We start from the raw sequence: 14593 nt of genomic DNA, 5'->3' as shown, positions 1-14593 counted from the left end.
TTTTTGTGCAATTTTGGTAGTTTTTGCTTACAAAAAATTCCTAGAGTTGGAATGAGTTGAACAAAGAAAAAGGCGCTCAATTTGGAGTTCAAACAAAAAAGATAAAGTTGTTTGAATTTTTAGGGTTCCAGTGCCGTCACTAGTGACTCACTGGCCACAGCAAAATAGTGTTTCCAACAACATCCATTACTCTCGTCCACACTACTCCCAACCAGCCTACCGACTCATCTGTTTTTATTTATTTTTATTTATTTATTTAATATTATTTTTAAATTTTAGAAAATCAATAATAAAAGAAAAATTGATCCTTGAAAATTATGAAAAAATTGGGGATAGCCTAAAAAAACATTATACTTTTTAAAATATTTTCTTAATTTATTTTATTTATTGGCTATTTATTTTTATTTTTTATTTTAATTGGGATGTTCCTAATCTAAAAAAATATTTTCTTGTAGGTTTTTCTTTAAAATTTGTTTGGTAATTTTAAGGAGCCCCTTTGCAGCATTAGGGAATTTTTAGTCGATTTTTTTATTCTTTTTAAATATTGCTTATTATTTTTCCTAGCATTTTCTCATATGTTTAACTCTTAAAAATTGTGTATATATATATATATATATATATATATATAAAATAATAAAAAACATCAAAATTGTAAAAAAAAAAAATCCCATAAAATACCAAAAATTTACAAAGAGCTCCTTATTCTGTCTTTGAGATTTTAAGAGTGTTCTTAATCCCTCTGCATCTACTTTGAGTAAGAAGCTTAAGGAATGTATGAAAACTAAGCCCTGGCATCCCCCCCCCCCCTCGGTCCCTTGTTTTACATGCTATTGTTTATATGTTCATACGAGATGATGGAGATTTATGCCAAAACGCAGTGGGTAGGATATTCTTGAATGATCACTTTGAAGCTTTTGTTGCTTTAGAATGTATGCATGGTTGCTATGTTATGAAATGATTTTACTAGTTGTGGAATTGTGTTTGGATTCTTATCTTGCATAAGTATAGATTGAATGTTTGAAAACCATAAAATACTTTAAGAAATCCAACGATGGATCTCAAGGTGGTGTCTTGTGCATGCTTTAGAGGATCTTGAGGTGAGGGTAATTGTCGCCTTGTGTGGGGTGAACCCAATGTATGATAAGAGGTAAATATACAACGAAGCATATTCACATATTAAATCAACCAACGACAAACCTTGAGGTGATGTCTTGTGCATACCTTTGAGGATCTTGAGGTGAGGATAAACGTAGTCTTGTGCAGATTTATCCAATATACTAAAGGTTAGTGAAAAAAAAAAAAATTTTGAGTCTTGATGGGTTGAATTCAAAGATTGAGTCTTGATAGGTTCATTAGGTACCATTCGTAGAACAGGCTAATACCATCCTCTCACATATATGTACTCCCAGATTTGGCTCTAGAACGTAGACTACAGACTATCAGTTACTTGGAAACTAGGATTAGCTAGAGACCAATCAATCGGTATTAATTAGGTGAACGTAACCACACCTAGATAAAAAAAAAAAAAAAAATTGTGTTAGTGACGACTTCGTGAACCTTAAAAGTGCAAGATAAAGGACATTTAACACATTCTTTGGATAGCATCCTCGTCGACGCGTCGAATCCCCGTCTGCACATGTTGACAATGGGATTAAGTGATATTGATACAACTCCATCTTGAAGGAGAGCTAGGAAACACAAAAACTTCTAGAAGCTTGAAATGTCCATTTTCAGACGTGTTGGATACCATAACCTGCCCCAGATTCCCTGACATGAATCCAACATGTATCAAAAATTAATTACTTTATTTTTATTTTTGGACATGGTCAAGACACTTCTTGACATAGCAAGGACACCTCTAGGGCACATCTTGCACTGAACACTGTGTTTTTGTTGCCCCTTTAATTCTGTTAACATAATGATGGAGAACAACCGATTGAGGATTTTAAATGTTCACATTGTATCTTTATATGAAGGGGAGCTTAGGCGCAACAATAAGGTTGACGACGTGTGACTTGGAGGTCACGGGTTTGAGGCGTGAAAACAGCCTCATGCTAAAATGCAAGGTAAGGCTGCGTACTATAGACCCATTATGGTCCATCCCTTCCCCAGACCCTGCATATGTGGGAGCTTTGTGCACCAAACTGCCCTTTTTTTTTACATTGTATCTTTATATATAAATTCTACCATCTGCCCTGCATCAAATTGGTATTAGAGCCTAATCGATTCAGTTCCAGACTTTCCTGTTGCTGCTCTCACAGTAGTTAGAGGCGCGAGGCGAAGGCGCGTGCCTCATAAAGGTGTGGTGCACAATTATTAAAATGGTGTAAAATGTCTATTTGGGGTAATTTATATATGAATATATGAATATCTAGTAATATTAGAATTTAAAATGCCAAAACATTCAATAACAAAATTGGAAATTTAATAAAATTGCCAAGACGAAGCCCAAAAGCATCAACAATTCAACATAGTTCAACATTAAAAGAAAAGTGTACAATAAAAGATTTCAAAGTATAAAATCTAAAAATCCTCCTTAATCATCACTCATCACTCATCATCAACTAAGTCAGTGAAGATATCATCTTCCTCTTCATCATCAAAACTGTTTACTCCAACATCTTTTTCCTCTTTCGTCTCCTTTGCACTATCCACTTGGATTTCATCCTCATCTACAAGTTCCAACATTGTGGTCCGACCCCTAGCACTGGTTGCACTACTAGATGAAGCTCTTCCTCTTCCTCTAGACGATGATGGCATATTTGTACTTATTCTTGATCTAGTGTGATGCGGGGGGTTATTTAGTCCAGCAGCTCTAGCAACAGAATCCCAAGTCAAATTATCATCTTCAAACACAAGTTCATCATCCTCATCAGAATCGCCATCCATCCTACCAATCAACCACTCATTACTATCATCAATGTCCTTTAGGAGGATGGGATCAATGGTGTCACGTTTGTCGTATCGACGCCTCAGAGTTCGATTATATTTCACATATACCAAATCATTCAAGCATTGCTGGGATAGCCTATTTCTCCTTTTGCTATGAAGTTGCAAAAAGTTTAAAGTAATATGGTTAATAATGATTCTAAAAAGCAGTAGATTGGTAGTTCTTGTTCTTTAATAATTAATCCATGATATACTAATGACTTACATGTTGGAATATGCTCCAATTTCTTTCGCAGCCGGTAGCACTACACGTGAGGCTAAGAATTTTCACAGCAAACTTTTGCAAGTTTGGAGTTGTTGATCCATATGCCATCCACCATTGCGCTGTTATAAAATAAATTTTAAATGAATACCTACAAGGTAAATAGCAAAAATAATTTTCAAAAAGAAAGAGGTAGTACAAATGCCACTTTACCTGGTGCTTTTGTCTTCCTTTGTCTCACTGCCAAACTAATTCCAAAGACGCCACTAGCGGCATTGTGTTTTTCCAACTCATTTGAAAGTTTATCTTGCATTTCAATAGTTGGCAGTAACCTTGCAATACATTTGTACAAACCCGTCATAATTTCTTCATCTTGCAAAATGTTGGGGTTTGAATAGAAAAATTTCGGATTCAAGTAGTGTGCAGTTGCATGCAACAGTTGATGGAGTTTGCATCCCCACCTCGTATCAATAATTTCAAATCCCTCCTTGAATTTATCCTCTCTCTCACCAAAAGCCTTAGCTATGGCTTCCTTAGCCCTATCCATTGCTTCATAAATGTATCCCATTGCAGGTTTCTTTTCCCCATCAACCAAAAGGAGTTCACGAACAAGTGGACCTGTTAACTTAAGAGCATAGACGATGGTACTCCAAAAAGTAGGCATCAAAACAATAGTAGCTGCTCTTTTGCCAGCTGCCTCCTTTGCCCATTTAGTAGTATTCCAATCTTCAGAAGTAAACATCTTCCTCAAATTGTTCTTTTGAAGGTGGACTGAACAAAGGGTGATGAAGTCAGTTGCAAATCATGTAACTGCAGGTCTTAGTAACTCCTTTCCTCCAGTGAACTGTCTCATCAAGTTCACAACGCCAACACGGTTATAGATATAGCCATTCAAAAAAATTGCCCTTTTCAAAGTTGCATGAATTGAAGGCATCTTCCCAATATCCTCCAAAATTAAATCAATGCAATGAGCAGCACACGGTGTCCAATATAAATGTGGCCTCTTTGCTTCTAACAAACTCCCTGTTCAAAAATCAAGGAATGGAGCCATTAAAATATTAAAATAAACAATATAGAAAGTAGTTCTAGAAATAAGTTCTTACCTGCTGCAACATAGTTTGACGCATTGTCAGTTACCACTTGAATCACATTTGATTCTCCAATTTCCTCTACCATCTCATCAAGTAATTTGTACATTCTATCTGCATTCTTGACAAGATTAGAAGCATCAATAGTCTTGATGAATACTGATCCCCTTGGAGAGTTCACTAAGAAGTTTATTATGTCCTTGTTAGCAACCGAATCTCTCCAACCATCAGACATAATTGAGCAGCCATATTTTGTCCATTACTCCTTATGAACCTTCAACAACTCTTTCATTTGACTAACTTCCTCCTTTAGGTAAGGAACTCTCACTTCATGATAGCTAAGTGGCTTTATTCTAGGACCATATTGTCCAATCGATTCAAGTGTCACTGCAAAGCTGCTCAGACGTACAACATTAAATGGTATTTCAGCATCATACATCCACCTAGCAAAATCTCCCATTGCCTTTTTTCTTAGTTCTTTCTTGCACGCCTCATTTATTGATGTTTGCTTCATCATCCCTTCTTTCCTAGCTTGAACCGCTTTCTTTGGATCAGGAGTAAAAAACAAGTCTATAGGCCCCTTTTGTTTTGGTTTCTTCAAGTTGGATTGGTATGATCTTTTACTTCCATCACCAGTAAGCACTCTCTTGCCACGAATGTCAATTTCTTGAACTTCATCGTCACTGTAATAATCTATATCATCAAAGTCGGGCAATAACTCATTTTCCTTCTTTTCCATATCTTTCTTCAACATATACTCTTTAATCTCCTCACGTACATGAGCGGGGCACTTAGAGCATTCTTTCACATTTTGAAATCCTCCAACAATGTGTTGTTTTGCCCGAAATATTCCTCCTCTTGTGACTTTACCACAAAAATTGCAAGTCAAATTATTTCTATTTTTTTGATCCTCCAAATGTGCATACTTCCATGAGGGATCTTTCTTTGCCGAGGCCTCACATCCAGAACTAGAATCCATTTAAGATTTTAGACTTGGTATCCCGTATCCTAACTGAAAAAACAATGCATCATATATTTCAGGCAAATTAGGCAATAACTCATTTAAAATTTAAGTCTTATATAATGCATTTCCAAACAAATTAAAAAACAGTAGCTAAATTTCAATAAAAAGAATAAATATTATATATTAGTTATAATTTATAAACTTACATTAATTAAACTAAATATTACAAATTAAAAAACAGTAGCTAAATTTCTGTAAAAGGAATAAAATTATGTATTAGTTATAATTTATAAGCTTACATTAATTAACCAAATATTTAATTTATAAGCTTACATATAAAGAAGAAGAAGAAGAAGAAGAAGAAAAAGAGCAGGCAGCAGTCAGCAGCACGCAGCAAGCAGGCAGCAGGAAGAAGAAGAAGAAGAAGAAGGCAGCAGGACCCAAGCAGCAGCAGCAGAAGAAGAAGAAGAAGAAGAAGAGAAGCAGCAGGCAGCAGGAAGCAAGCAGAAGAAGAAGAAGAAGAAGAAGAAGAAGACTTACAAAGGTTCGAAGGCTTAAAGACGATCTCGCAGCTGGTTCGAAATGTTGAAGACGACGTGACGAACACACGTCGTGTTCGAAGGCAGTCAGACCAACTCACGGCTGCTTCAAAGGCAGGCAGACGAACTCGCGAGGGCTCCGACTGGTTTGAAACAAAGTCGCGCAGGGTCGTGCTTCTTCAAAATGTCGAAGATGAACTCAGAATCCTGGTTCAAAGCTTGAAGACGAAGTCGCGAAGGCTTCCGGCTGGTTCAAAGGCTCGCAAACGAACTCACGAAGGGCTTCAAAGGGTCGAAAGGGGATAGGGCTCTGTTCTCTTGAGTCGAATGAGGGATACGGGTCTGGCTTGGGCTATTTCTCTCCTTTAAATGACTAAAAATTCACAACGCGCGCCTCACTGCGCATGGCGCCGCACTGCGCCTCGGCTAGGGTCGCCTCACCCCACCTTGTATGAGGCGCAAGCCTCTTCGCCTCACTATGCCTTGCACCTAGGCGCGCTTTTAACTACTATGGCTGCTCTTCCATCAGATTTGTAGCTCCTATAACAATCTCCACCACAGTTCATTTAGAAGATCAAACCATATCCACCACATGACTTCATTCTACTCTAACCGGCTTCATTGATGCAATAACAAGTCAGAAGTCACAGGAAAATCCCAGAAAATAGAAGCATGCATCAGCCTGCAACTTTTCCAGGAATTTACAGTCATGCCGCTGGTTTCAAAACCCTAAATTCCAGGCAGCATTGTACAGCACCTCCTTCACCATTGCAGACAGACACCCCTGAAACCTCTTCTCCTACAATATCATCTCCATCCGACAAGGCAGTGGCCCCCACGTGCCACCTGAAAACTTTCCACCAGACAACCCACTAAATCCCCCATTTCCTGCAACTTTCTTCCTGCACAGCCACCCTCACTGGAATACCCACCCTCTGATCTGGTCCCACTGGCTGCCCACACGCTACATGCGCCAGCCATGCGCATGGGGAAGTTGCCGGACTTTCCCTCTTTTGCTCAGACTCATGAGAAATTGCTTCAAGCTTTGAGAATTTGGATTTTACCTGATATTTTTAAGCTTTCTGAGTGAATATTGAAATATCAAGCTTTCTTTGTATTCTTAAGGTGGAACACAGCCTACTCTTGGGCTGCTGAGCAAATTTCAGAGTTTTGAAGGTCTGCCAGTCTGTTTTGAGATTTTACGGTGACAAATTGGTTATCACCCGTGAGATTTTGATGTTGATTTGAAGAAATTAATCTTGGATTGCTAGCTTAGTACATTATTTTGGAGGGAAAAATCAGTGATCTATCATAGCTCTTGAAGCATCTGTGAGAAGTTGAAGTGAAATATTTGAAATCTCAAAACTACAAAGTCAGGGCAAGGAGATTTTGGCAACAATATATAGACTTACACTACTTGGACTCCATAGAAATTGATTTAACGTGGCTTATCTATTTGGTACTTGTTCGAGTTCGCATCGGTCCATATTTACTCTTTGGTTGAAAAAAAAAAAATTTTTTAAATGACAAATGAGTAAATTGCATATATGCAGTTGCTACATAGTTGGCAATTCTCAACAATTACTGGACCAACTATGTAGTCTTAGACAACTTTCTTCTATTGTCATCGACTATTACCTTAAATTTAGACACTTGATTTATCAGTGTGCTCTTAGTAAGGAATCTAGAATGGTAAGTTTGTTTAAGAAAGGATTCAAGGATGAAATCAAAAGATTTATGATTATGCGAATTCAAAAATATCCTACTACTCTCTTCAAGGCTTACCACATGGCTTTGGAAGCTTAGAGATTTCTCCAGCCACCAACCTATAACATCACTTCCTATCTTGAAGAATTTCATCATTCTAGATCAATTTTTCCATGGTCATGTAGTATTCCTAGATCCTCACAAGATGTTCAATAGAAAACTCAAATTGTTGAGGATTAACAATCAAAGACCAAAAATTCCAATGCAAATTCTTGTGTAATCGAGTATCACGACTACATAAATGATTTGCATATTACTAGTGCACAATTTTTTGATTCTTCAGTGGACATGACTCATGAATCTTCTCAATGGTCAGAAGGTAGTCCTAGGCCCATCGAAGATGTTCAAGAGAAAATTTAACTTGTTGAGGATATCAAAATTGCCCGCCCAAATTGTTGAATAATAAAATATCATGACTACATAAATGGCATGCATATAACTAGTGCAAGATTTTTTTTATTTTTTCTGTTGATGTGAGTCATGAATCTTCCCAAAATGAAGTCGTAGACTTGTCTTTAGTGACCCTAAACAGTGTTGGAGCCTCTAGGCCAAAGATGGACCTTGATTTGTCATCACACTTAATTGTTGAAACTCGCAATGAACTGTAAGATGAGTTGCCAACTACTAGGACAGATATACCTATCAATGACCTTGCTCTTCAACCTCAATTTTCTATTTCTAACCCAAAGAGCGAGGAACAATTGGCTGCTGGAGAGTTTGTTGAAAATTCTTCAATCATGGAACCAATTGTTGAAAATCCTCTTGAGATTATTTCTCCTCAATCCAGTGAACTTGCACCTCCATCCCTTTCATTCTCTCCCTTTAAATTTTCCTTAACCAAATCTAGTGAAACATTGTCCATCATCTTTGAGTATGGTCTGAATGCATGTTTGCTTGAGCTGCCAATAGATTTTGATATTAAATTGATTTCTTGTATGGAGGACTTGTTATTTTATTAGAGGACATTGCAGCCTTCTATGCTACTTGCAGTTAGACAATCTACTACATATTCTCCAATGGTGATTGATGATGCAATGCAGATCGCACCTCCTTTTGACTTGCCTGCATGTTTGACTTTGTTCCCACACATGGAGCAAAAGCTATTATGCCATTACAAAACTCAAGGTTTGGGAAACTCATATTATTTTAGAAGTTTAGTCAATTTAGGTTTATTTTGTGTACTTAAGTACTTCAGGGTTATTTTCTAATTTCTCATTTATTAGACCCTTTTCTGGTTTTGAATCAAATGTTCTTCTTTTTCTTCCTCTTCCTCTTCTTCTTCCTCTTCTTCTTCCTCCTCTTTTCTCCTTCCTCCTTCTCTTCTCTCTTCTGATTCTGTTTCTCACCTCTATTCAGTTCTGTTCTTCCCACTACTGCTGCTGCTTCTCTTCTTTTCCTTCTTTCCTGCTTTCCTTCTCCTTCTTCTCCCTCTTCTTCTTCTAATTCTCACAATTCTATCTATCTATCTATCCATCTATCTATTTTATATATATATTCTAACATCTGTCCTCCATCACGAAAGTCCCAAAATTTTTATAAAAAAAAATGTATGGGTCAACAGATTAGTAGCCAAGTTCTTGTGTGGTTGGACTTTGGAGCCCTAGCACCACTACACCAACCTTGAAGAACACCATTGGACCTCCCAGCCCCCAAAATTCCTTTTATATAAGGTCATGCAATTTCGCCACTCTTTCTCAATATGTTTGGTTTTTTATTATTTAAATATTTCTTCATGAGTGACGCCCATTGCCCACCATCAGCCATGCTCTTGAATTGTTTTTTCTTTTTTTCTGTTCGATCAATATTATATAGTATGAATCTACTTGATTGTACAACTGTAGTTTGTAAAATGCATATTTGATAATTTTGCATGAATGGTGCTTATATTTCATTTAAACTCAAAACTGCCAAATATTTGTCATATCTAAAAGCAAAAAATGCCTAAATATATATATTTTATATTAATTAATGTATCCTTGCCATGCCGCATCCTCCTTTTTTTGACATTGTTGCATCCCCGTGTCAGTATCATTTCACATCCATGTCATTATTGATGCTTCCAAGAAGGAGAGTGTTAGGAGGGAATATGTTATTTTAGTAACTAAATTTTGACAGTGAGGTGTTTTTTTTTTCCTTCATGTCTTTTCTATATTAATATATACAAGGGCAGTCCTGGAGCCGTACATATGCCCAGGAAAACTGCTGACTGGACTTTCTCTCATTCTTCTCTTCTTCTATTCCGTAAGTCTAAACCTAAGTGTTGTATTTTTTCAATTGAATCTTCACTTTATTTCAGAATTATAAAAGTAAGTTTACCAGCCTCTCTATCATTAAGGTTCCTGCAGAAATGAAAATCTCAAGAAATACAATCCCCATCAAGAATCAATAAAGTGGATATAGACACATCGTGAAGAGAAGTTAAAAGATAAGGAAAAGAAATAGAAAAGCAGTGCTTCCCCCTAACCATAAATCCTCCCAAATCCAAACCCAAAAACCATTTCCCACTCTTTACTTAGATAAAGGAAAGAAAAAGGATGAGATCTAAGAAATAAATTTCCATGGGCTTTCATGAGTAACTCTAATACTACTATTTTCATCCCCACATTCTCTTGTAAGACAATTTCCAGCGAGTTGGGATTATGGTCTGATTTAAGTTGATGTTCGCATGAAAGCAAGGGAGAAAGACTGATAAATTGCAAATGATAATGCTCGTTATCACCAACCATTGGCGCAGCATGAGTTACATCAGGGACACAAAATCCAAGGAATGATATAATCACTGCAGACAATAGTTAAGCTCTCTTATCATGAAGAAGTATGCCTGAACATTTCCACAAGCTGACAAGTTGTTGCATTACTTATTGAAGTAAAAAGGCAACAAAATAAAAGGTAGGTAAACACATTCAAAAAAATGAGCAAGACAGAAGTTATAGATCAAGTAATTGAACATGAAAGGAAAAGGACCTGGCAAAACAGGAGAAGTCTCCGCATATGCGGGCTCACTTGACCTTCCAAAGACATCAGTCACTATGCATTCACATTTTAGGCAACGACCAATGTCCTCTGATCGCACCCTATAAGAGCAAGACTGCTGTGAAGGTAATGGCTCAAAAGACATTTTATCGCCAATTTCTGACGAACAGAACCTGCACCATACCTCACATGATATAAGTAAAAGCAAAGTGAAGACTCACAAAGAAACTTCATAACATAAATTATTCAAGATTCTGTAAAGGTGGAATAGTTTTCTGATTTTGTCAGAATTTAACAACATTAAAGGCCTATATGGACATCGCACATGAGACATTTCAAAATATCATGTATGCATAAAGCAAATAAAGGCCTTACTGTCATCTCCCAAGTACTCTATCCATTTCAAACTAAGACATTTCAAATCATGAAACCAGCACCTCAACATTAAACTCAATCATTGAGATATTATAACCAAAATTTTACAAAAAAAATAAAATAAAGTTACATAAATAGAACAACAAAAGCAAGTCAAATTTTTATTTTACGATTCCTTGATCAGTGTGCATCATCAAATTGGGAAGTGTTCGGAGATAATTTTTTCAGTAGAACCAGCTTGATGAGGGCAAAAACGATATAGCATTTGCATTGTAGTGTATGCCCAAAACAGACCAATCGAAGAAAGAGATCATAGTGCATCTAATTAGGACACATTGTTATTTAAATCAATAACTAATGAGGACAAGGGTAAGGCAGTCTTTGCTTGATAAAAATGCCATATCTGGACATTCTTACCTTTACGAAGAACCAATATACTAAAACAGTGACTGTTAAGGCTTGACATACATTTTCAGCCCACAACCTAAAGTGGGAATCTAACAGTGACCTAAAATATTCAACCAATTAGAAATAATAGTTGCAAAAGAAGAATTGGAATCAAATCACGCTGAAAACTTCATGTAGAACTATACCATTGGTATTTGACATTTCTTTTGTATGTGCCCCAAACATGTTGTTGGGCCTCGGACGTTGGGATCACTTCAACAGCTGTGAGTACATCTCCTTCTACCGCCTTTCCAGTTAGTGCAAGCATCTCAATTTTGGGAAGCTCTGGCGGGCCATGCAATTTCAAAAAGTAAAGCATCAAGTAAATAAACTACACCAGCTATACTCTATAAAACTTGCCCCACACTGTAGACCCAAATTGGAATAGTTACCCGGGAAAATAACATTAGTTGGCTCAGATAATCTCATTTCTCCTACCATCAAATCTGATCGAACTGGCGTGTATCTGTCAGATGTACTTAGCAAGTTGATAAAACACATACAGATACAACAACAAAATTGATTGACGGAAACTAAAATCTACAAAAATAAAAATCACAAGTGCAGAAGGAATACAACACAGATATGTTGTGGCCAATGCAGGAACTGAATATTTTATTTAAGTCAATATTCAATTGCCCCAACATATAGATATGTGAAATAACATACAGTTTTCCAGCGCATTACAATATAGTGTTAAAGAAATTTGATCTGCAACATTTGGAACCATTTCAAGGTATAATTCTGGTTAGAAAACCCAAAACAAGATACATTCATTAGAACTCAAAATGAAAACAAAACACCGAGTGAAGTTCAATTTATTCTCCTCCAGCTGACTGGGGATCTTCCAAGTAACTGTCTCCCATTAATTTCTCCTGTACAGCCATCACTATCCTCAAAGATGATTCAAAACTTTACAATGCCACCAAGATTAACACATAGCCCATGTAAGCACCCCATGAAAATAGTACCCCAATGACAGCTTGCAAACACAAGAGAAAGCAGACCATTATGACAGGCAGCCTAACAGATTCATTTATCACTTCCCACTTACTCCACAAAGAGTTAACGCGGCAGATGGAAGTAGTTTCCTTCGGTGGGTGTTACAACTCAGAAAGATAACCCAGCCACCACCGACCCCCTAACATCCCCCCCCCCCCCCCCCCCCAATTGACATTTTCTCACAAGAATGGAGCATGCCAGGAAGCATGTGCCTCGTTGAGCAGGGTGACAACTACCAGCATGAACCTCATAAGCAGTTATTGGGCTCATGCACGCAAATGCACTATAATTCTTTCAATATTTTGATGATATTCTATGGTAATTTTAAAAAAATAAAATGCAGTTCAATGCAAAAAAGCACCCATGTATGAAGGTCCAAGGAAGGGGCAGGCCATAGGGGTGGGCAAAAAAAACCAAACCAAACCGTAAAAACAAACTAAAAATTGTTAAACCATTTTTTCAGTTTGGTCCCAGTTCGGGATTTTTAATTTTTTCGGTTTCAACTCATCCCATTCAATAACCAAAATTAACCGAACCAAACCGATTGCACTAAGATTGATGCTTAAATTTTAATGATAAATATTTTAAATTTATAAATTGATTATTATGAAATAAAAAACATTATTTGTAGTGACTTTAAAATTTTAAATAATACTTAATGGTTCGGTTCAATTAACCATTAGATATTGGTCTAAAAAATGTAACTGAATTTTGGTTAACCATTTTAAACAGTTCAATTTCAATTTGCATTTCCTAGCCAATCGAAACTTCTGTTCGGTTAACGGTTCTGGGGGTATAGTTCATCTAATTGAACCATGCCCACCCCTAGCGGACCACAATACATCTATAGTCTGCAGTCTTACCTTTCATTTTTGCAAGAGCTTGTTTCCACACCTTGAAGCCATGACATCTAGGTCACACTGAAACAATTTTACAGTTGCACCAAGGTGTCCCTTCTTACAACATTCCAGGGTACTACTACAATAAATAAGCTACATAGTACACAAGCATCCTAAATATGAAGTAAAATGTTTGAATATTTTGCCATCTCAGTAATATTGGTATTATTTAAGGACAAAAGTTTAGCAAGTCGTCATTACCTTGCAGGTGAGTTAGCACTTTTCTCTATTCAACGACGACACTGAAAAGGGTAAAAACAAGCAGGCAAAAGAATAGGAATAGTTACCCAAACAACAAACGACAATTGTAATCTGAATCTGTAACGGCATATGTTCTCATGTTTGCCTCATCAATAAGAATCATGGTACCCCCATTCATTTCTCTATACCAGCTGAAGAGGCTAGAACCTTCACGTCCACCAAAATATATTCCTTCTCCAGAATACACACCAGAAGACAACTCCTTCACACAAACATTGGAAACTACTGGAAGAGCTGCCAAAATACTTTTGTTTTAGCATGTTAATGAACTAAACATAGAACAAATGAATAAAGAAGTCCTTGTATTCCTTTGGCAAAACATAGACAACAAAAATAGCATAGAAGCTCGTGCATTTAAAAAGTCGACCAAGAAACAGCTCCATCAAGGGGGTAATTCTTAAAACAGAAAAAAAAAATGAAAAATAATAATTAGTCTACCTTACGACAAATTTAAAAATATGGGAACTTATGCATACAATAAATGAAATCTACATAATAAATTCAATGGATCACCCTGAATGACAACCCTAAATGGCAAATTATCATTTAAACAATCCATGGTGCACAAATATTTGAATTTTCCTTACTGAAAGAGGCCTCAAGAACAAATATTGTACCTGGGGTCACTGGATTATTGCAAATTGAGACTAATGGACTTCCACATTCGCCATCTACACGAATCGGCAACCAATACAGGGCCAAGTAAGCACCAACATCTTCGAGGGATGGTGTATATGTCCTGCACAGTAGCACATCATTACTTGGAGTTTATATATAGGAAAGAAGCATCGACAAAAAACTTTGGAATCTATTACAATATAGCAGAACCATGGTTTTCAATCATGCCTAGACAAATCATTATTTCACATCATAAATAACAGCTCAATGAACAATTATCATTATTATAAAATAATTCCCCAAATATTGGCCAATGTATTTATGATAGGTTCGCAATAATAACAAAACTATAATGATCATCTTACACAAGAAATCATAACTTTAAAAGCTATAACAATCCTAATATTCATTTGTCAATGAAAATAACAATGATATCTGCCACAGTATGAACATGGTTTATAATAACATAATGGCCCGCATAATGATAACGGTCACAGTGCAACGATCAT

General features: G+C 36.6%; 1 protein-coding gene across 3 annotated transcripts in view; it reads right to left on the bottom strand.

The window, feature by feature from the left end:
• The window catches only part of LOC131160052 (187-kDa microtubule-associated protein AIR9), a 135197-nt gene that overhangs the window by 40776 nt on the left and 79828 nt on the right, over window positions 1–14593 (bottom strand). For all 3 annotated transcript variants that reach the window (XM_058115356.1, XM_058115359.1, XM_058115360.1), the window contains exons 28-32: window positions 14084–14205; window positions 13493–13700; window positions 11697–11770; window positions 11451–11589; window positions 10474–10655 (exon numbers count right to left, since the gene is read on the bottom strand). In XM_058115356.1, coding sequence (XP_057971339.1) covers window positions 10474–10655; window positions 11451–11589; window positions 11697–11770; window positions 13493–13700; window positions 14084–14205 — 725 coding nt within the window. The remainder of the gene's footprint in view (window positions 1–10473; window positions 10656–11450; window positions 11590–11696; window positions 11771–13492; window positions 13701–14083; window positions 14206–14593) is intronic.

This window comes from Malania oleifera, chromosome 7, assembly GCF_029873635.1.
Source record: "Malania oleifera isolate guangnan ecotype guangnan chromosome 7, ASM2987363v1, whole genome shotgun sequence".
Lineage (NCBI taxonomy): Eukaryota > Viridiplantae > Streptophyta > Magnoliopsida > Santalales > Ximeniaceae > Malania > Malania oleifera.
The sequence above is the reverse complement of the archived record's forward strand: the minus strand, read 5'-3'. Positions and strand labels throughout refer to the sequence as shown.